Source organism: Cygnus olor, chromosome 7, assembly GCF_009769625.2.
Source record: "Cygnus olor isolate bCygOlo1 chromosome 7, bCygOlo1.pri.v2, whole genome shotgun sequence".
Classification (NCBI taxonomy): domain Eukaryota; kingdom Metazoa; phylum Chordata; class Aves; order Anseriformes; family Anatidae; genus Cygnus; species Cygnus olor.
In genome coordinates this window covers 3,233,434-3,255,486 of record NC_049175.1, presented here as the reverse complement: position 1 = coordinate 3,255,486, position 22,053 = coordinate 3,233,434, and the positions used below count along the sequence as shown (strand labels likewise).

Below are 22,053 nucleotides of genomic sequence, written 5' to 3'. Positions count from 1 at the left end.
CAAACCATTATTTATATTATTTCTCCACTTTAATTGCAAGATTAATGTTTGAATGCATCAGATAAAAACACTTTGGGACTATTTGAAATGAGACAGGTATGGACTGTGTCTTATTTTGAAGAATTTGAGGTGGCAATCCCTCATGACTTGGTGGGACACTGACAAGGAAAGCCTAGTTACTGATTTAGAATTACAGTCCAGTAGTTCTACTGTCAGGCTGGAGAGCAGAATATAATTTGAGAGAATAGAATTCATGATTTCTTACATGATGTTGATGGCTCTTTTGCTGACTTACGTAAGTTTTATCACAGGCCAAGACCAGTTGTAAGCATTCATGAAAATGCAGTAAAACAGGCAGCAATTGTTGAATAATTATAGTCTGTGTTTTAGTTTAAAAATCAATCATTGATGCAAATAGGGAAGTTTTATTTACTTGGGAGGCAAATAAACTTGAGTTTACAAGGAAGGAGTATCAAGTATCTTCTCTAGTTTACCAGCTATTTCAAAAATGTAAAATGGTCCTATTCATTGCTTCTGTCTGTTTTTTATTTAATTATGGGCTTTCATACCTGCTGGTCATCAGTTTAGAGTCCAGTTTGTATTATTCTGTTTCAACAACAGAAGAGAATATCAAACGAGTAGTCTTTATTTAATATACAGTAGTATAATGTGTTCAAGTGAGTTTTGCTCTCATGAAGCAATGATTAGGTCTAATTTTGGGCTGTTACCTTGAATTCTAATTTGAATGCTAGCCTTATCATGGGTGTCTCGGTTATTTAGTTTCTAAGTGGGAATGAATATCTTTCGATAATTATGGCTTACATAATGAAATTTGGAATACCTTTGGTGGCTTTTTACCGACTTGAATGTAGTTGAAAGAGTACTTTTTGTTTGTTTTTTATAGTAGGAAACGAGATTTTTCTAGTTTTAATCTGTATGTTGGTTAGCTGGAGAGGCCAAGGAGGAAGGGGAGTTAATGAGTGGGATAATTACTGTTATCTCCAGTATGATCTTTGGCTCACAAACAGTTCCTGTTTGTCTATCTGGTTGCTTTTAAGTGGCATTGATGTGGTGGTATAGGTCCATCATCTCTTCTGATGCTGTGTAAGAGTACTACTGTATATTTAAACATTTTTTATACTTATAGATTTGTTCTTTTCTGACTTATCTTGTTCTTGGAATACTCAAATTTGAAAATTCGAGTTAGTTTGATCTATTTTCTTGGTAGAAAACTCATACTCGAAAATAGTTAGTACAAGAATCTGTCTAGGCAAATTTGCCTCTAAGAGCATATTTTCTGTGTGCCATGACAGCACATTGCACAGTCGGCTGCTGAGTGACCAGTCACAGCTGAAGGAGGACATGGATACCTTGAAGAGGAAAAACACACAGTTGGTGCGAGAACATAATCATCTCCAGCAGTCATGTGAGGAAATGAAAAGACTTCATGACGAGGATCAGAAAGAGATAACAGATCTACGCAGCCAGCAGCAGCTGGTAAGCTTGTAATGCAAATGCTAGAAGCAGTTGTAAGCTTTCCCTTTGGTAAATAAGTTAATAAAACCAAAGATGTAGTGTTGCTGGATTTTGTCTCACATAGTCTAGAACCTATTTTTACCCCCAGTGCTGTAAAATGTGAAGCATGAGATCTTGAATGCGATTTTTTTTTCTGTGACTAGATGGAGAAAGAACAAGGGATGTAGAATATTAAATAGTATGAAGAAATTTTGATGCAGAGAAGAACTAAGTTTACATGATGAATATTGTAGGTGACATTAAGTAGATGGAGGAGGGATCAAAAACCTAGTTTGAAGTTGCTAAGAGATGAAAAATACTGTTTTCAAAAGGTATTTTATAGGATGGGGCTAGCTTTAAACTTGCATGCTGTTTTTTTGTTTGTTTTTATTTTATTCAAAGTGTCACAGAAAAAAAGAGTGACCATTTTTCTTATTTTTGGTGACATCTTAAACGCTAGGCCAATGATTGAACTAAGGTTGCTTGCTTAGGGTCACAGACACTTGAGTTAGAACAAAGCTACAGATTGATTAATGTTTTTGAACTTGAGGCAAAAAAAGGCAATCTCTTCAGGACTGGAAGAAGCGGGCATTTCAGTACTGTGTATAATAGGCTGTCTCAAGAGCAAAGTTGCTTGCACATTCTGGAGAAAGAAAGTCAAGAGGAATAGTCAGGAGTAACTGGTGCTATCAAGTCCATCGTTCACATCTGGAAGTCTGGTCATTAAGTTAAAACAGTTACAGTAACATGAAATGGTTAAATAGAATATCCCATTTACCTGTGTGTAAGCTGATTCACAGGGCAAACTTGCAAATCAAACATGAGGCTTCAGAAGCAAAACCTATGCAAACAAAAATAATTATTTGCTAGGGTGGGAGGGGTAAAGGTCAAAGCAAGCTGTATTGCTGAGTAGCACTTTCGGAGGTGTTCTGGGGCTAGTGCAAAAAGGAATGAAGGTTAGTATTTGGTTGTGACCCCGTCCTCTGACAGTTGTGCTGCGAAGTGGTTTAGTGACTTCGTTCGGAAGGTGGGTTATGTTCTGTGTAGCAGAAATGGCTGTTTCATGTAAATGTTCTGTGTTAACCTGGATAAATGGCTTAATAGTTTTGTGCATCAGCTTCTCAGTCTGCAAAGCAGAGGTGTAAAACCTTCAAGAGAAGATTGTTGTATTTTTAGACTGTCTTGAAATCTGAAATTGTCTTGCAGCACAAAAGGAGGTTCAAGCATTGTTATAAGTATTTATTGAAAGAAATTCTCGCATCCACATCATGATAAGACCTTTAGAGAAAAGTATCTATGTTTCTCTCAATGAGAAGGTCGTGTAACTCTGTTTCTCAGCATGTCCAAGTGAATCATGTTTGTTGTCTTGAAGGGGCGTCAAGTTCTTTATCTTGTCTGTGCCACTTCTCATCTGAATTAGTCTAATTCTGTTTATGTTGATCTCTGAAGTGTTGTTCCATTGTCAGGCTGTAGCAAAACAGCATTTCAGTGGCCTTGGAGAGCATAAACTTCTGATTGAGTTACTCTTAGTGTGGGCTTGTCATTGGTTTGCTGTTTAGCAGCTGACCAGATTACGTTTCTGCAGCTCACAATGTTTCTTGTTGCTATAGCTATCGTCTTTGGCCCATCTGGGACTATTTACTTTTCCTCATACTGGGATTTTGAATGGGAGACTCCTTATTCCCCTGTGTTGTGGTTTAGCCCGGCTGGCAGCTAAACACCACACAGCCGTTCGCTCACCCTCCCCCCTCCCTCTCTGGGATGGGGGAGAGAAACGGGAAAGTGAAGACTGTGAGTTGAGATGAAGACAGTTTATTAAGACAGGAAAATAATAATAACAATAATAATAATAATGATAATAGTATTAATAATAATAATGTGTACGAAACAAGTGATGCACAATGCAATTGCTCACCACCCGCTGACCGATGCCCAGCCTATCCCCGAGCAGCCGGCCCCCCACCCCGGCTAGCCACCCCTATATATTGTTCAGCATGACGTCAGATGGTATGGAATACCCCTTTGGCCAGTTTGGGTCAGCTGTCCTGGGTCTGTCCCCTCCCAGCTCCTGCTGCACCCCTAGCCTGCTCGCTGGCAGGACAGAGCGAGAAGCTGACAAGTCCTTGGCTTGGTGTAAGCACTGCTCTACAACAATTAAAACATCAGCATGTTCTCAGCGCTCTTCTCATCCTAATCCAAAACATAGCACCCTGCCAGCTACTAGGAGGAAAATTAACTCTGTCCTAGCTGAAACCAGGACACCCTGCTTCCTGTTTATGGTATTTCTTTGCTCCTTTGTGAAATCTGTTAGCAAATTAATGATAAAATTCATGAACTTTCTGGTATATTTGTCCTTCTTTAATTATTTAGCATTTTAAACAAAACAAACAAAAAAAACAATATATATATGCTTTAGGCAGTGAGAAGTGGCTTGTTTCTGTGTGGATTCTCAAATATTCCATTCTCAAACCTGTTTTAAATATGCTTTGGGAAGTAGTCTTCAGGAAAAACAGCACTCAAGCACGTATAAATCAACACAGTATCTGACTATACATATGCCTACAGTTTGTTACGCAGAATAGTAGTATGTTCTTCAATAAGAGGCAACATCAGCATCTTCAGCTTCTCTAAATTGGTTCAGTGAAGCACGCTAGCTAATCATGGGTCCAGCTCTGTGCAAGTTATGCTGCTGAAGCTGGTGAGGACATGGAAGTGTGTGCAATCAGCCGTGCTGGTGAGACTCCCCAAAGTCCAGCCTTGTTCCAGGACCACTTTATGAGCAGTGATTCCTTGCTTTTATTTATGTACCTTGGTTAGCTAAAGGAGACCAGCGTCAGGATGAAGAACTTCTCTTCTTTTGCCTCTGTACAAAAGCGTTTTTGTGACAGTACCAATTTGTTACTTGCTGCTTGCGGGCAGTGAGCGGCGCACAAAGTGGGCAGTCTCTGCATGGTGGCAGCTGTTTCTGGTCCATAGGCATCCATGCTCTTCTGTGGTCAGGCACTGGTCCTTATTCTGAATGTAAGACAAAAGAAGTCGAGGAGCCAAAGAGTACCTGAAAGTGTCACTGAGATGGTGTGTGTGTGCATAGTAGGGAAAGTGTGTTCCAACTGTGTACTGAATCTGTGCTATCACAACTCTGCAGCAGATGGCTAAAAGGCAAGTCTGGTTGAAGTCTATTTGACTTTCATTTGTGGAGTGGTTACTCTGTTTGTTAGCAACTTTTTATGAAGTGCAGCTTTTCTGTCTCTTTTTTTCCCCAACTTTTTAAGACACGCATGCATGCACACCCACCCACACACGCCCACTTTCAGTTAGTTGGGGACGTAGGCTAATGTATTGTAGGCTAATGGTAAGCTTACATAAATTCCTGGCACCTCTGTCTTGAGCCTTCCTATTTCTTCCCACTACATAAAGTTCAAATTTCAATTTAAAGTACAAAAAGAGGAGGGGAAAAAAAGCATGACATTACCAAAAAAAAAAAAAAAGTCAGTCTTAATTTCGTGCAAATTCTTTTTTGTCTTTTCAGATAGAAGGACTAGATTTTCTGACGTTGTTTATGGCTTTTTGTTGTTGCTGGTTATTTGTAATGAACGTTGCTACTTAACAGCGAGATTTTTATGCAAATGCAAATTAATTTGAAACCAGGGTTCTGGTCAGATTTTATTGATCTTTAAATGGATTTTCTGTCCCTGTTAATATTTTATGAATAGCTTTTGAAACTCGAACGTTTGTGGGTTATTTTCAGATGAAATATTGCATGAATATTAAAATACATGCCTGAGTGTATGTCTCTGGGATATAGGCAGTCTGTCATCAGTGCCACCTCGTGGTCATTTCCTAGATTACAGCTATCAGCACGGCCACCAAACAAGTTACTTGTTGCTCAAACTAAGAACTTATTCGAAAACAATGTGAGTTTAATAAATGTTGTTAGCAATTACCATTCGAGAGATGTACACATTTATGCACCCTAAATTGTGATAAAGCAGACTTGGTTCTAGTTAAAATTAAGTGGATGTAGTGATGCTTAGAGTAGCAGTAATGCTAAGGAGAAGCTCCATGTTTTCTTAATTAATAAAAAGAATGATCATTAAAATTGATGTATTTTTGTTCTGTTATTATATTCTTATACCTAGTCTTAATAAAAATATTGGACTGATTAAAACACCTTATCAATACAATTCCTGACTTAAGTTTTTATTAGTCTGAAGGTCAAGATTCTTCTCTAGGTATTTCATCACTGCATTGTTTGAATTATACTTAAATACAGATTTTTTTTCCTGAGGGGACAGTAGTTGTGAAAACTAGGTAAAACCAAATCATGTTCCCTTGATGAGAAGTGAAAAGATGTGTACTTATTTATCTCTTTACAGCTCAAATTTAACAAAGTTTTTATCTATCTTTTTTTTGAGGTTATGAAGCAAAACGGGTCATCAGAGATATTAAATAAGCTCTATGATACAGCAATGGACAAGCTAGAAGGTGTGAAGAAGGATTATGATGCCTTAAGGAAGCGGTACAATGAGAAGATAGCAAGTCACAATACAGATCTTAGCCGTCTAGAACAGGCTGAGGAGGAGAACAGACGTCTTCAGAAACAGATTGACATGTTAATGAAGCAAAGGGACACAGCAATTCATTTTCAACAGCAATATTCATCCTCTCTCAGAAGGTATAATAAGTTTTTGATATTTGAATACACTGTGAAGGCAGTATCTTTCCTAATATAGCATCAAATTTTTTCTGTGGTAAAATCCCTAATATTTTCCTAAAGTTTTTCTCTGCTATTACTTTTGTGTGGAGTAAGTGTGTGTTTCTGTATACGATTTTCTAGAAGGGCCTAGAAGGTGTGAGGGGGTTGTTTATTTGGAGAAAATGATTTTTGTTGAGAAAAGGATTTCCAGATCAGGGTTTTGGAATTGTGTGAGGAATTTTAACCGTTGTTTACCTCATGTGAAGAAGGGATATCCTGCCCTTCAAGTTTAAAAAAAAAAAAAAAAAAAGGCAAAAACCAAACCATCAAAAAGCAAAATAAAACACAACCAAAGCTTTATTAAACATCAGGTTTAGTGTTCCAAGTTAACTCAAAGAGTGATGAGTCCATTGGCATATGCATCTTTGTAGAGATATTTAAAAAAATATTCAAAAAGTGCATATAATTTCCAAAGATGATCAGCAAATGAAGATTTTCTCAAGCTAACATCTGTGACATAATAATTGCTGACCATAGGGGACTCTTGAGACAGAGCCTCAGGCTGGCAGAAGAGTTGACTGCAGCTACCTGGAGGTCTTGGTTCACCAGGAAGATGCTGTGGCTATGATATCATAGTAATCACAAATGCCAAACCACAAATGCCAAATCAGAAGGGCACAGTGTCACACCATACCTCTCCTTGGTCCTGGTTGATACTGAGCCTACAGATAACTGTAGCGGGTAGAATGAATGCTAATATACAAAAGGAGTCCAAAGAACATCTATAGGCATTGAGAATATTTTTACTGCCATGGACCAAAGCCAAAAAAGTATTGTTTTCCACATTCATAGACTTGTAGTAATTTTAAAAGATGAAATTGAGCATAGATAATATACTTGTGAATAGCATGTGCATAGTTCTGACCTAACTAGTAAGTTGAAAGAGTATGTGTAATAAAAATAAGTTACAGAATCACAGAATCATCTAGGTTGGAAGAGACCTCCAAGATCACCTAGTCCAACCTCCGACCTATAACTTTAGACTGCCATGGATTCCTGAAAGTGAGGAAAAGCCCAATGTATGTACTATTAGCAGACACTGGAACCATACTAATAATAATACATGGAGAAGCTCAACGTGTTTGTATTATGGTCTTGTGATTTAGCTCCCTTTCTTGAAAAAAAACATGTAGCTTGGTATTGAGCAAAGGTCAGTTTTAAGAATGTCAGGATTGATCTCGTTATTCCTGTTAACCAGTGAGCCAGCTAAGTTACTATGATTGCACTTCAGGAATGCATGCTGTCTATTTGGTTGACTTTGGGTCTGGACTTTTCTGTACTGGTTACTAATTACAGAAACTCAGTCTTTATCTTAAGTTTTATACCCTTTCTGCATAACCAAGACTGTATTTGTTTAGGTGAACAAAAAGTTTTAATACATGTACTGAGTGGGTGTACTTCTCAGAATACAAGACTCAATGAGTTTGCAGTTTAATGATGAATGAGTCATAAAATGCAGCACTGCATTTTCCTAGTAATACCAACTGGAAACCAGTTGCTTTTAAAGAGAGCAGGAAGAACAAGACTTAGTGTCCCAGCTCTCATTTTTGAATGAGTCTTTGGCCCTAAGAAATATCGTAAATGTTCAGCCATTTTTCTTTTATCTACGAAGTTGTTGCAATAATACACAGCATAAGAACTCTACCAAGATGACTGACCTAGTGAATATATTGCAGATGAAACAGGTGAATTCCTGTGTGCCAAACGTTACTTTTGATGTGTCTCTCTTCATTTTGAATGTGGCTGTGGCACTCGGAAAGATCTGCCCATAGTCTGATTATACTGTAGACAAAGCAGGTCGTCCTAGTTGCTACTTAAAAACTCTATTCTTACTGCTACAAACTGTGCTACTTAAAACCTATTGATGACAATTGTTGCAATTGGTCTTTCTCTGCAGAAGGCATCTGTAAAAATGTGATCCAGCTGCCTGTATTTCCTCCTTAGGAGACAGTGCAACGTAAAGTGGGACTGTGGTGTTTCAGATAGAACTTCAAGATTTCCTCAGTTATCACTATTTAATATATATATTAATATATAATAAAATTTTGTATTAATATAGCATGGCCTTCTATGGCAGAGACTGTCCTTCCTCCCTATGGTTGCTTTCCTAAAGGCGGCTGTTTTCCCACATGTTGGGCTGCTTATCGTGTTTTTTTGTCCTTACTGGTGACATCTCCTTGGTTTGGCAAAAATTGCCTGAAATTGCTATTTTTCTTTTCTTTCTTCCCTCTGTCCTCCCAGTGTTGTCCTTGTTTTGACTCCCAAATAGTTAGCAAATGTGTGGGTTCTTACGTGGCAATGAGGTTGTTTGACATAGTTTCTGTCTTAAATTTGTTATATATACCTGTATTTCTCTTAAAGTATATTCTTTTTATCTTCATGTTCACAGTTTAGAAAGGGGAAAAAATATCTAATTTGTAATGTTAGGAGTCCTGTACTGCCAGCCTGATGGTCTGTTAGACTGAAGAATTTCCCGAAAGGAGCAGGGAGATGGTTTTGAAATTACTGGCAGATGCCTCAGTAATGCTATGGCAATCCTTTGAATTCACTGAGGCTTTCAAGGGAATATTTGAAATTGGGTTTATAGTTCTCCCTGGGGAAAGGTCAGGCAACATGCTGGATTAGACATGCAATCGCACTTAAACAGTATGAGGTGGGGGGAGAGCAAGTTCCTTTTCAAGCCTAATTTGTGAACTTATATGTGGAATTTAATTTCCACTTGTAAAAATGCTTTGTCAGTATAAATACAAAAATTACTACCTACAAAGAAATTAAACATTTTATGTAATGTTCAAGTACATATGCTTTCCATCTGTGTCAATCTTTTTTAAAAAAGACATCTTAAAAGATATGTTGCATTTGAGTTTTATTGGATGACCTACTGATTAAAATGAGTAGGCATGTTTGAATTACCTGTTTTAGTTCCATTGTTTGCATTTTAACTGTAAGCCTGCTTTATTTCTCCTCTAACCTGTCTGATACCAATCTTGTGGCGTATATCTGGGCATGTGGAAGGTGGGTGTTTTTCTGGTTTCTACATTTGTTTCTCTTCTTGCCACATGCCTGGGAGTGTGTGTTGGGAAAGGAAGTACCTGCTAAGATAAATGGAACTCAACACATCAAATAAGGTTAAGCTTGTGCTATTAAATAATTAATTTTTCTTGTATTCCTTTTTTGAATAATGGAATATAATTTTATTTTTTAGTAATTAAAAGTAATTCTAACTTCTAGGATTTTTTCAGTTCCTCAAACAAGTTCTGCCTTCCATGATAATATTGCTAAAGCAATAATTAGTGTAACTTTTATTTTGTAGTACTGTACATTGTCTAAGATATCTACTGCAGTTGTGTTTTACCAATGGATTCATGTGGTTATACAGCACAATCGTTAATGTATATAAAAGAGAAAGTGAGGAATAAGTATCTTACTGGCATTTCTGCTTGTTTCTAGATTTGAGTCAGTACAGCAGGAACTAAGCAACGCCACAGCACAAAACAAAGAGTTGCAGAGAGAGATGGAGCGATTACAGTCAGAGGTGACAAGGTTCAAAACAATGCAGCTGAAAGCAGCAAAGGATGCAGAAAAATACAAGGAAGAAAGGGATTCAGTTTTCAATGAATACCGCCTCATAATGAGTGAGAGGGATCAGGTAATCAAAGAGGTAGATAAGCTTCAAACAGAGCTGGAGCTTGCAGAGTCCAAACTGAAGAACACCTCTTCGGAGAAACGAGTGGCTAGTGAAGAGATGGAAGCTTTGAGACAGGTACTAAGCTATTGTTTTGATGGGGAAGGGAAGTAAGTATACGTTATTGGTGCTAGAATTGGAAATGTATGACCAACTGGTGGAAAATATGAATGCACTGCAAAGAGGAAATTCCATGCTCACATTCCCTTACAGCAGTCCGTTTTATTAAGTTTCCATGTTTAAATAGACTGCATGTCAGTTGAAATTTGCTGTTTGCTTGACTTAACGCTCTTCTGTGTATTACCAATTCATCCTTTTCCAAGTTAGTTTCGTAGGCCGTTTTCAAGTAATGCTGTCTCTAAAGATTTAGGTCTAAACATCCATTATTTCTTACTTTTAACAACTACTAGAGGAACCACAGGATGCCATCTACCCTGATTTAAGATGTTACATGATAGATAAAATAGCACAGGCTTTGCATTAATGCATGAATATTTTTGAGACTGATATGCATATTCTTACTCATTTGCCCTCCTTCTGCCTTGCGCTGAGTTAGAGGATATTTTGAAGATATATTTCTCTTGAACTGAGGCATGCATTAAAGCGTGTGAAACCTGAACTTCATATCTTTCAGCAGTATGTTCTTGAAATGTTAATAACACAACACTGTTACAACAATGCTGTTAAGATACCTAAAACACAGCTTGCTGCTCGGTTTCATTTCAGCAGAAATGCATTCACTTCAATGTTTGCTTTACAAATATTTACAAATATTTCAAAACGATAAAAGCAAATGTATTCCATTGCCTATGAATCTCATTTTACTATTTTTTTTCCCCACAGCATTACAACTCAACAAAATGCCCTTTATGAAAATTCAAGGCGTAGAGCTTTTTTTAAATTACACCCTTGTTGAGGGACATAGTATGGATTATGACATATGGCATCAGAGTTTTTAAAAAATAACTATTTTCTGGTTTTAAAAATTCAAAACTTTCAAAGCTGTATATATGCCAGCCAAGGAATTGAGCTTTTACATTGAGTGGGGTTTTTATCTAACTCTCAGTCAATCAAACTAAACCAGTAAACCAACAGGAAATTATTGATTTCATTGGAATCGGGGTAGCTATATAAGGAGTACCGGTGACAGTGGACATGAGTTCGTTCTTTGCACACCTGCTCCAATTTGTTATATATTTTGTCACAGCACTAAGAGTAATTTTCCTAAGTGCTTTAATAGGCAGGAGATGACAAATTTTAAATGGGTGTTCTCTCTGGGTGACCGTCTTGAACAGGTGGTTGATAGAGAACGGAAAAGGGCCTAGAACTAGAACTGGTGAGTGAGACGCTGAGAGGGGGCAGACATGCGTTTTTCTTTACCCCCTAGACAGTCTTATCAGAAAGCAGAAATAACTGTTTCTGTAATGTGCTAAATGGTGTAAAATATTGGTATTGAGTTTTCTTTTTTCTTTTCCTGTATCTATGAGACTTGTGTTTGTGAACAGTTATGTTCCTGTGTCACATTGTATTGGCTAGCAGCAGTTGCATTCAATGCAGAAGGGATTTTGTAGCTCTGGCAAGGCATATGTAAGAAAGATTGAAAAAAACGATTCATCAAGTGATATGTTCACTTGAAATAGTATCCTGCAAGATGGCCCTACATAAGTGGGATTTTCCTATTAGTGACTAGTCCAATGCTTGCCGAATTTTACTTCACTGTGCTGTGTTCTTGTTCTGATGTACAGCAGCTTTACGTACACTGTTACCTTGCATCCACTGACTAATTGGGATTGCACATTGAGGTTGTTTTAAATGTAGTTTCTCCTGTGAAGCTTGTTTATACTAGTATACCTTTTGCATACAGAAGAAATGTAAAAGCTGCTGAAATTGAGAAGGGGTTGATTTTTAAGCATTACATCTTGAGCAGTTACTGTGAAGGATGGTGGTGAGTCCATTTCCTAGGTAGATATTTAAATTCCAAACTAGGGATCAGATGTTACAGATTTCAACAGATGTTATAGATGTCAACACCACCACCCCCTTCCCACCAGTCATGTCCTTGGTTTGGCATAACTTTTAGCTCCAGCAAATCCTGAAGAATATGCTGTTTTATCTCGCTGGTAGTCAGCCTTCCCTTCTGTTTAACAGGCCTGTTGAGTTTTATCCTGTATGAGGTGATTGCATTGTCTTCAGATGTGAGAACTTTATTCAAATGTATGACTTCTTTACAAATTCAGAATTTTATTGAAACCAAAGCACTGTAATGTGTCAAAACAGTGTTTGTACTAACCAGTGCCAAATAGCAGGTGGTCCTGTGCTGTAGCATTGTAATTTTGTGCAAATGTCATAGAAAAAGACAGAGGTGAAATTTTACTACTGACCACTGGAGGCAATGGCTGCTCTTCTACACACACTTTATACCAAGCATTCTGGACTAAATTGCAGCAATACTTTTTTTTAAAGTACTTTAAATTCTTGTTTAATGAAGGGCTTTCTGACAGCTTTCCCTCTGCATTGACAGTGTGGTGACTTTCATCTCTGCTGCATGTTAGAAAAGACTTAGTATTTTTCTGTAAGTTTAGCACATACACTTGAACGCACATTTTGATACAGACTACAGTTAAGCTGTGCAAAACATTGCTTACAGTACTGAAATTTGTTTGCACTACCGTATGGGTTAGGAATTTTTCTCTTCAGTTAAAAAAAAAAATCACAACCAAACTTGAGTGCTCTGTTAATTGGGATTTGCTGATATGTTTGAAGTTCACAAAGTGAGTCATGATTTCTGGTAGTTGTCTTACTCTAGCACAAAATTATCCGTTTTGTGGCTATATACATATTTGTGGCTACATAATGAGTAGCCTTAATTAGTTGTCGTTGCTCAAGAGCAACTATGTTTGTACTGCAAAATAAAATGATCTTCCATGTTTTAAATTCTCAATTTTATTCCTTGCAAATTGTCCATGAAGGTAGAACAGAACTGTCACTTCATTCCATGATGCCTTTCTCTCTTGAAGTATGTGGAGCCTTTCTTTTCTTTGCCTTTCAGATACCAGCTGTCTTTAGTCTTCTTGAGATCAAAATATCAATGATTTCCAGCTAGAAAGAGTGCCTGTATGTAGAAGGACTTCGGCCATTGCTGAATGCTCTTAGAGAGCTGTACCATCTAAAAATGCAGCAGTCTGAAATTTAACTTTTTCAATGCCTCATTCTTACAGTAACACCTTAAAATAAATATATTATTTCTAGTCCTGCATAGTTGCACCAAGTAACCATACTCTGAGTCAGTTATGAGACACACATGCCACTTCATGCGTATCTTCTTTGTTCTGTGGTATCATTTTGCTAGACGTGTTGGTGATGTTGTGATAACTGTAGCACCACACTTAATGTTCTTTGCTAGTCGTTACTTGTATGTAATATGAGCACGGTACTGTTCTGCTTCCATTTTTCAGAAAATTGGTGACAACCTCTGTAGGATTTTTAGGGTGTCAGTGTATATCCATTTGCAAAGATGAACTATTTCCTTCTGTACTTAACCTACTGCAAACAATGGATCTTGTTTTAGGAGCTGAACTCAGCTCTAGTAGAAAGAGATCGAGCAATTTGTGAGAGGAATGAGTTGCTGGAAAAATACTGTCATGAAGTGAAGGACAAAGCTGAGGCCCAGAAGGAACTTGATCAAGCTTGCAAGGATATAGAGACGGTGAAGGAAGAAAGAGATGTTGCCAGGAAAGAGAGGACAGAAGCTATCATCCAGAGAGACCATCTACTAAGGGAATACTATCAAGCCCGTCAGGTATTGCAAGTTTTCAGTTTATTTTTCCTTATTAGTTTCAAAGGGTCATTTTCATGAGACTTGATCAAGATCTGGCCACATAGGTTATTTTCCCCCTTTGCTTAGAGTCACTCTAGAGTGCTTACATATAGAGTGCATCTCTCTTCTTTAAGAAGTAGTGACAGAGCTTCGTATTGGCAAGAAATACAGTCAGGCTTCATATTAAGTTTGTTTTTAAAAAGAACAATAGCAAGAAGCTAATATAATGTTGTAACCCCGCAGGTTCCTAGGCAGCTTATTACCTGCTGGTAGTCTTGTTGCCATCTATACTGTGTGTTGTTCATGCCTGTGACCTGCTCAGGATGTTAGTAATCTCTAATAATTGACAAAGGAAGTTAAATAAAATGACTGTAAATGTTCTAATTTGCATGCATTCTTACTACAAAGACAATCTGTTTCTGTGTATGGATAGTAACATTCTTAAAATTGATGAGTTCTTACTGGTGCTCATCCTGTGTGAGCTAGTAAAAGTCAATCCACATACAATTGTAAATGCTTTCATATAACTTAGTTTGAAAATGCATAGTATCATCACTTTTATGTTCATGAAATAACAAAGGGATATGAATTTGTTTAATATGAAAGCAGATTTTTTTCATGAAATACGTGTTCTCTTTTTACTGAATACTAACCAACCCTTTATCAGTACAAAAAGTTTTTAGTCTTAACTGTCAGGATTTGCCAACCCTGAATGAATATCTGTGGAAGCAATTAAACCACGTTTTCCGTTGCAGCTTACTTCTGCTTATTGTGCTGCAAAATTCAGGTATTCTTTATGCATCTGTGTTACCATTGTCATCATCTCTCTTGTTCAAAATAGTGAATGGTAGAGGAACAAGTTAGTTTAAGAAGAGTTTTTATCTAAATTTTTATCTAAAACAAGAAACATTGCAACTTTTTTGACCTTCTTCATCTACTTGTCCCTGAGTAAATAGTAGACACTAATGCAGGAAATCTGTATTATAACTGCTCATAATAGTATATCTAATTCCTGAATGTCCTTGAAGATTTTTGTCTGATAAGCAGAACAGGATAAAAGCACGCAATGTTTTTTACATTATACAATGTGAAATGTTCACTGATGTTAATTTCAAGTAAGGTTTCTTATTCATGTAGATTTTCTTCCTATAAATGTGTGTGTCAGTGAATGAAATACATTACAGCTGTTTTTAATTTTTAACCCAAAGTTGTTATTAAGGTAAGTAGATTTTTTTCATGAAAACGTGAGAATTAGCTAGTTCGGGTAACATACAGTAAAGGTTCTTTGAGTGCATATTTAAAACTGTCCTTATCTATGTTTCTTAATTTCTAGATACAAGATTCTGCTACACTAGACATAGAAAGAGCAAACAAAGAAATTGAAATGCTTCGGAAACAATATGAGGCAATGTCACAAGAGCTAAAGGAAGCTGTCCAGGAAGCAGAAGTAGCCAAGTGTAGGAGAGATTGGGCCTTTCAAGAGCGGGATAAGATCGTTGCAGAAAGGGAAAGTATACGGTAAATACATGTTAAATGGTACATGAGCGATGTTTGTAACATCTTGTGTGCTGTCAGTGCAATTCTAGGATATAATGGATTTTGCTAGCACTTGTTTCAACTTCTTGGAACTTCTGCACTATCAGTTTTTTTGTTTGCTCTTTAAAGTTGAGGGCATATTACAAGACACTTTGCTTGGTCTGTACTTTAATCTTTATAATGTGTCTCCAGTAAATACCTAAGAGCATAGCAGCACTGCTACAAAAGAATAAAAAATCATGTCTTTTTCTAGGCCTGATTATACTACGCTATGTTATAGCTATAGTCTTGCAAATAATTCTTCACCTATGGGAACACTTCAGAAAAAGTACCTAACATACTTGTTATTGCACACATAAAGAATAAGGGAAAATACTTTTATCGGATTTTTTTCTCCTAGTATAAAGATCAGAAGAAAAAAAAAAAGTTTTGTAAAGGGTGAAGAAAGATTCAGTAATTCTGATGAGCTCTTCCTTAAAAACTAGCTTTTTTTTTTTCCTTAAAACTTCTGAGTTATTTTGAAACTGCTTCCTTTACTTTTGAAGGACTTTGTGTGACAACTTAAGGAGAGAGAGAGACCGGGCTGTGAGTGACTTGGCTGAAGCTCTTCGCAATCTGGACGACATGAGAAAGCAGAAAAATGATGCTGTGCGTGAACTGAAGGAACTGAAGTATGTTATAGAAATAATTGAACTGCATGGAATCTTTGTGATTAAAACTTTGCTTCATTAGCTCTGTCTGTGAATGAGCTGTTTGTTGTTATACCTGTTGGCAGCATGATCTTTTTAATGTTGAAACACTGCTTATGTTTTTAGTTACTGTGGAAATTGTTGTGACTGACAGGATTTAAACTCTTATAATTTCAACTGTTTTATCTTACTGAGACAAAGATTTTAAAGATTGTACTGTGTAAATACACTTAAGCAGTATGGGAATTTTTCATTGAAGTTGGATTAAGTGCAGTTTACTTCTTCCCAACTGTATTCTCACTGTCTTTCCAAAATAATGTAAAGAAAACCCGCATTATATGTCATTTCAATGGGTTATGGTAGAGGTTTTCCTTCTGGTGTTTATCATGCCTGATTTGTGATAAGCATACTGATGCAGCTCATCTCAGTGTAAATTATAGATGCATTGTCAGGGAGGCATGTTAGAAATCGAGCTGTGCACTGTAATCATTTAAAAGCAATGCAAAAAATGTAAGGAAGAGTTAGCATGATATATATAAAGTGAAAGTCTATTTGATAGTAGCCAAAGGATATTGCAAAGATGGAAGCAGGGGACAAATTTTTGGCACACCTTGGACTTTCGAGTTAGAAAATAAAATGCAAGTTATCTCATAATTATGTTATGCATCAGTTTGTTTTAAAGGTTTGTCTGTGTGTATAAATATTTTTCTTTCCCTAGGGAGAAGATGGAGAATCAATTGGAAAAGGAGGCCAGATTCCGTCAATTGATGGCTCATAGTTCCCATGACTCAGCCATAGACACAGATTCTCTGGAATGGGAAACAGAAGTGGTAGAATTTGAAAAAGACAGAGTAAGTCAAAGATACTAACTGGATTGTCTTGTGTATTGGGTAGTTTTGAAGTCGACTGCAACATCTTGATAATATGTGTGATGAAAAATAGTATTTTTAAGTTTTCTATTGCGATAGGAACCATGCATTTGTGGTAACACATAGATGAAAACTTAACAAAAACAAGCTGTTAACATACAAACTATATCTTTGTCTTCATACAGTATATAAGTAAAAATATCTTGCAGGATACTCAGGTCCATGTACTATCAAAAATGTGTTTTTAAGTTAAATGTTGTGTTCTTTAAATTGGTGATTTATAACAGAAATGGCAATGCTAAAGCAGGAAAAATTTAAGACGTGATAGAAACACTGATGCCTACTGTAATAGGCAAGATCAATTACTACCTGTGTACAGGATAGACGAGCTCTTTCATGAAGCTATTTCACCTACTTTTGCTTAGATTTGGTGGTTAGAAAATTTAAAATATGTTCATCATGACTACTGTTTTAGTGCAACGTTGCTCTTCAGCTTAAACATCTGCGATGAAGGGATGCTAATCTCCCTCTCTGTAGAAAGAGTTAAATGCCTTTTCAACTTTGGTATATTAATATGTATTTTTTTTATTTACTGTTCTATATAACCTTTACATCCTTTTCTTATCCTAGTAGTACTTTACTCCATTTCATTTTATTTTTCCTCATTGCAGTCTAGAATTTAAATTTCACTGCTCTGTATGCTAGTTGTGTATGCTTTTCTATTTGAAATTTTTGTTTGATGAGTCACGCTGTTTGCTAATAGTCATTTTTGACTTACAACAGTTACATGTGGTTTTTCAGGTTCTGTTTCAACTAAAACAGCTTTTAATCATACTAGAATTTCTTGCTGAATCCTGAATGACCAAGTTAGCAATGGAATGCTTTCAAATCACATCTCTTTTATTTTGCTGCAGTACTTTGGGTCATGCTTTTAATACTCTTGCAATGTTTTTGTTCTGATGGTGCATCCCAACAGAATCATTAATACGTTCCTATTTTCACACTCAAAATATTTATTATTATTATATATTGAAAAAGACAATATGAAGCAAGTACCAATGCTGGTTCATCAGGACTAGCACTTGTAGAATCTTTCCAGGACATCTCCTCCTCTTTCACCATATTTTCTATCTCTTCGGGCCAGCTTCTTCGTTGACTTATTTCATGCAATGCCATCTTATCTATGTTAACTGAAAACTAATACTTTCATATTTTAATTATCTGGAAAATTAACTGTCAAGTCCAATGTATGCTGTACCTTTGGTTAAAAAAAAAAAACGTGGCCTGATGAATTTTCTATTCATCTACAGTTATTTAGTTATTCTTCAAAAATTGTTCTAAATGTTTGCAATACAGAGTTCAAGAGTGTAGACTTTATCATTTGAATTTACCTTCCCCTTTTCTTTCTGTTATCAAATTATAATAATGCTGTTGTGCCAACCTTGATTAGATACATGGGGAAATCTTGCTGATTTATCAGCATTTGAATTTCTGGATGGAGATTATAGAGTCAAATAAGTCTACATCGTTTTATTTTCGCTTCAGCCTCACCTGTCTGCTTATGCCTGAGTTCTGCGTAATTACTCAGCTCAAAACAGGGAAATAATATTCACTTCTCAACTCAAAATAGAGAGGAATAATGTTCACTTAGCTCTGAGGCTGTGCAATTATTCTATGATCTTTCCATTTTTATTTTCTAGCAGCCTCACTCTCTTCCCTGTGAACTTGCTTATTACGTAGAACACCTGGAAGAATCACAAGGATTTTAGTATAATTCTGGTCCAGTTGATTTCAAGTAGAGTTACCTAATTTTTTTTAAAGTGTATCATTTAACATTGAAAATAACAATAACAAATCAGTTTATCGCTTTGGCCAACTTTATTTTCTTTTTTTTTTGGCAGTGACCTTCCCATTTACCGAAACGAACACTAAATTAACGCTTCCCACGTTAGTTCAATGACTGATTTGTTAAAGATGTTTATAATTTTTAACATTGAGAATTACCTGTTTTCGACAAAGGTTGGAAGGATGTTATCTCTAACATATATTTAGAATCACTCTCCTATAATGTTAAAACTTTTTTTGCTTTTTACTTGTGGTCTCTGCCCATACCAAAGCATATTCTTTCTGAATTCATCACTGAGATGCAATACTGTTGTCTTAGCTTTATAATTGTGTTTATTTTTCTTCCTAAGTGATGCTCATTCTTGATAAACGTACCCTTTTTCTCTCATGACACTCCAGAATCATGCCAAAAAACAGGTGCTTTCTGAAAGTGCTTTCTCCCATGCTCTTCTTTCTCATTTCTCTTCTGTGAAATTCCCCTAGTGCGTTATTTCAGCCTTAATCTGAGAGAGAATCAATTTCCTAATGACACAGAATGTCTAATACCTGATGAGAAAGGGAGCTTGTGTTGCAGTACAAAATGCAGCAACTTAGTATAATGGATATATCTTGTAAATATAAGGCAAGTACAAGCTTGCACTGCTGCCTCTTATTAACAGACAGAGGCACGTGGGTTGGCAGTGCTGTTGAGTCACTTGTTAATAATATTTATTAGGACGATATGGACTTGAAAGCACTTGGTTTCGATGTGGCAGAAGGTGTGAATGAACCATACCTCCCTGGAGACTGTGGGATCTTTGTTACCAAAGTAGACAAAGGAAGTATTGCGGATGGTCGATTAAGGTAAGGCTTTACTTTGGAAGATACATCTTTGATTGATCTTAAACTAAATATGAGCATATTGTGAAAAGTCTTCGGTATTAACTGTTTTTCAAGTTCTTCTTTTGTCATTGACATGTGTACCATATTAATGTTAGTTAGGAAATGACACTGACAAAACCAATACCTAGAAGTGTTACAGAAATTAAAAACTTTTTGACTTGTCCCTTAAAACTCCCCAGGATTTGAAATGATGCTTCTATCTTTTGTTTCTCTGTCTCTCTCCTATTCTGTTCATTTTCTCTTCAAACTTTGAATTGATTGTTTAAATTTTGGGCAAGATGAAGGTGAGCTTTTGGTTAGGGGTCAAGTATAATTTGAAACCTGTTTCTGTTCTTATCCTCAATAGGAGGGTCTTAAACACTTTGTTCCTTTCAAAGAGTTCCTTTTAAATAAGGAGTACTCATCAGTGATTTGATGGTTTCCCTTTCGTAGTGAAGAGCAGACTAGAATTAAGTTCTTGTTTTCACTTAGCTACTTCTTAATGCTTTTTAAGGAATGGATAACTCCAGTTAATTAAGGATTAGCATATTGAGATATCAGCTATGTTGCATCCCTTTTCATGAATGTTATTTATGTGCAATGTCCAGATAAGTATGCTTTGAAATACTGACCTCTCTATTTGAATTTTTCTGCCAGAGTGAATGATTGGTTGCTGAAGATAAATGATGTGGATCTTACTAATAAGGATAAAAAGCAAGTTATAAAAGCTGTTCTAAATGGAGGAGGTGTTATTAACATGGTGGTTCGAAGAAGGAAGTCCTTAGGTGGGCGAGTGATAACACCTCTTCACATCAATGTTTCTGGGCATAAAGGTAATGGATATAAAGGCTGGATGTAAATGGTACATGTTCGTACAACCAAAAATAAAGGTACATGTTCTGAGCCTCTGTTTAAATCCCATTTAAACCATTACTACCTCCTAGATAGGCATTTGAATCAATCGTATCTAGCAAACTAGGAATTGAGCATATTGGTGATAGGATTCTTCCTTAAGTATCTTGACCTTTGTTTTCATACTTAGTTCTATTTGACTAAAACCATCAGTCACCCCTGATTATGTTAAATATTGGGATGCTCCAAATCCCCATTTTCACACAGCGTTTTTGTATTTCTCTAAAAGGAATTTCAGTAATGGAGAAGTTCATTTGGTTTGGTAGCTACATTTCTTGCTCATGCAGGCAGGTCAGACATGCAGTTATTTGAGCAAGATAATTGAACTGCAGGAGTACATTCATGTTTATTTTGTGAATTTCAGAAAGTGGGGTCAGCCTGGAAAATGGAGTATTTGTTGCTGCTGTTGTGCCTGGAAGCCCAGCTGCCAAAGAGGGTTCCCTTTCTGTGGGAGACAGAATAATTGCTGTAAGTCTAAATACATTATAATTTTTTTTCCTTATGAACTTTCTGTGAAACAGAAGAAGATAACTGTGGATGTACGAATGAGTAAGTGCTAATGTAATCAAAAAAATGTTATTAAATTGCATCTCTACTAGGAATAGAAAAATTTATTCAAGAGACCTGGCTTTTAATGGAGAAGAGGACAAGGTCAACCAGACTTAAGTCATACATGCATGTAGAACTAGTATTTTTCTTGTCTCAGAGATGGTACCTTAAGATGCTCACCACCTACCATTTTGGTTTTATCTATCTCTGTAGTGATTTTTTTTTTTTACATATAGATCAATGGCATTGCACTAGATAATAAGTCACTTACTGAATGTGAAGCTTTGCTACGAAACTGCAGGGATTCTCTTACCCTGTCACTGATGAAGGTGAGTAAGAAAAGCTCAGTTTGCAGTTTTCTTGAACTTTGACAGACTTGTCTTAGTTGTTAAGGGAAGTGTGTGTTAAAAATGAATATATCACCATGGGAAAGTCTCTGCTATAAATAGGGCCATCTGGATGTATTTCACTGGTAGTACACTTAATAGTTATTTCCAAACTAAGGCTGTTGTGGCATCTGGTGGGAAACAAAATTTATTTGTTGTTCTTCTTTGTCATTTGTTTGCTGGTCACGTGGAATGACTCCTAGCACAGTTGCTTCTATTTTATTGCTTTCTGCTTCAGAGCTGCACTAGTTCTGTGCATGGAAGATAAATTGTCTCCTGACTACAGAAAGGTTTACTCTTAGAAGGAAGTTGCACAGAAAATTGAACTCTGTCTGTCGTCAGGGATAAGTACTAGGCTTTCTTTTTCAGGGTTAACGTTATAAAAAAATATTATTCTGCTTAGCTTGTTGGGGTTAGAATCCCATTATATTGGGCCTGTCACACCGGTTTAGTCAGCGACAATTCCAGCTCCAGAGAGATTGAGTTTTTAAGAAACTGTAAAGATAAAATGTGTGAAGCGCAATGGGCAATGAAAGATGATTGCAAGCACAACCTAACAGAGGTATAAGTAGAATGGAGGTCCCTTTGCAGTTAGTTTGATGCATCCACTTCCATGTGGAGTTGCTCTTTTGG

General features: G+C 36.5%; 1 protein-coding gene across 5 annotated transcripts in view; it reads left to right on the top strand.

The window, feature by feature from the left end:
* The window catches only part of DLG5 (discs large MAGUK scaffold protein 5), a 109,309-nt gene that overhangs the window by 63,023 nt on the left and 24,233 nt on the right, over positions 1–22,053 (top strand). For all 5 annotated transcript variants that reach the window (XM_040562730.1, XM_040562729.1, XM_040562727.1 and 2 more), the window contains exons 5-15: positions 1,314–1,497; positions 5,931–6,190; positions 9,722–10,034; positions 13,525–13,755; positions 15,107–15,291; positions 15,855–15,980; positions 16,717–16,849; positions 19,428–19,555; positions 20,231–20,406; positions 20,850–20,953; positions 21,271–21,363. In XM_040562730.1, the coding sequence (XP_040418664.1) occupies positions 1,314–1,497; positions 5,931–6,190; positions 9,722–10,034; positions 13,525–13,755; positions 15,107–15,291; positions 15,855–15,980; positions 16,717–16,849; positions 19,428–19,555; positions 20,231–20,406; positions 20,850–20,953; positions 21,271–21,363 (1,933 nt within the window). The remainder of the gene's footprint in view (positions 1–1,313; positions 1,498–5,930; positions 6,191–9,721; positions 10,035–13,524; positions 13,756–15,106; positions 15,292–15,854; positions 15,981–16,716; positions 16,850–19,427; positions 19,556–20,230; positions 20,407–20,849; positions 20,954–21,270; positions 21,364–22,053) is intronic.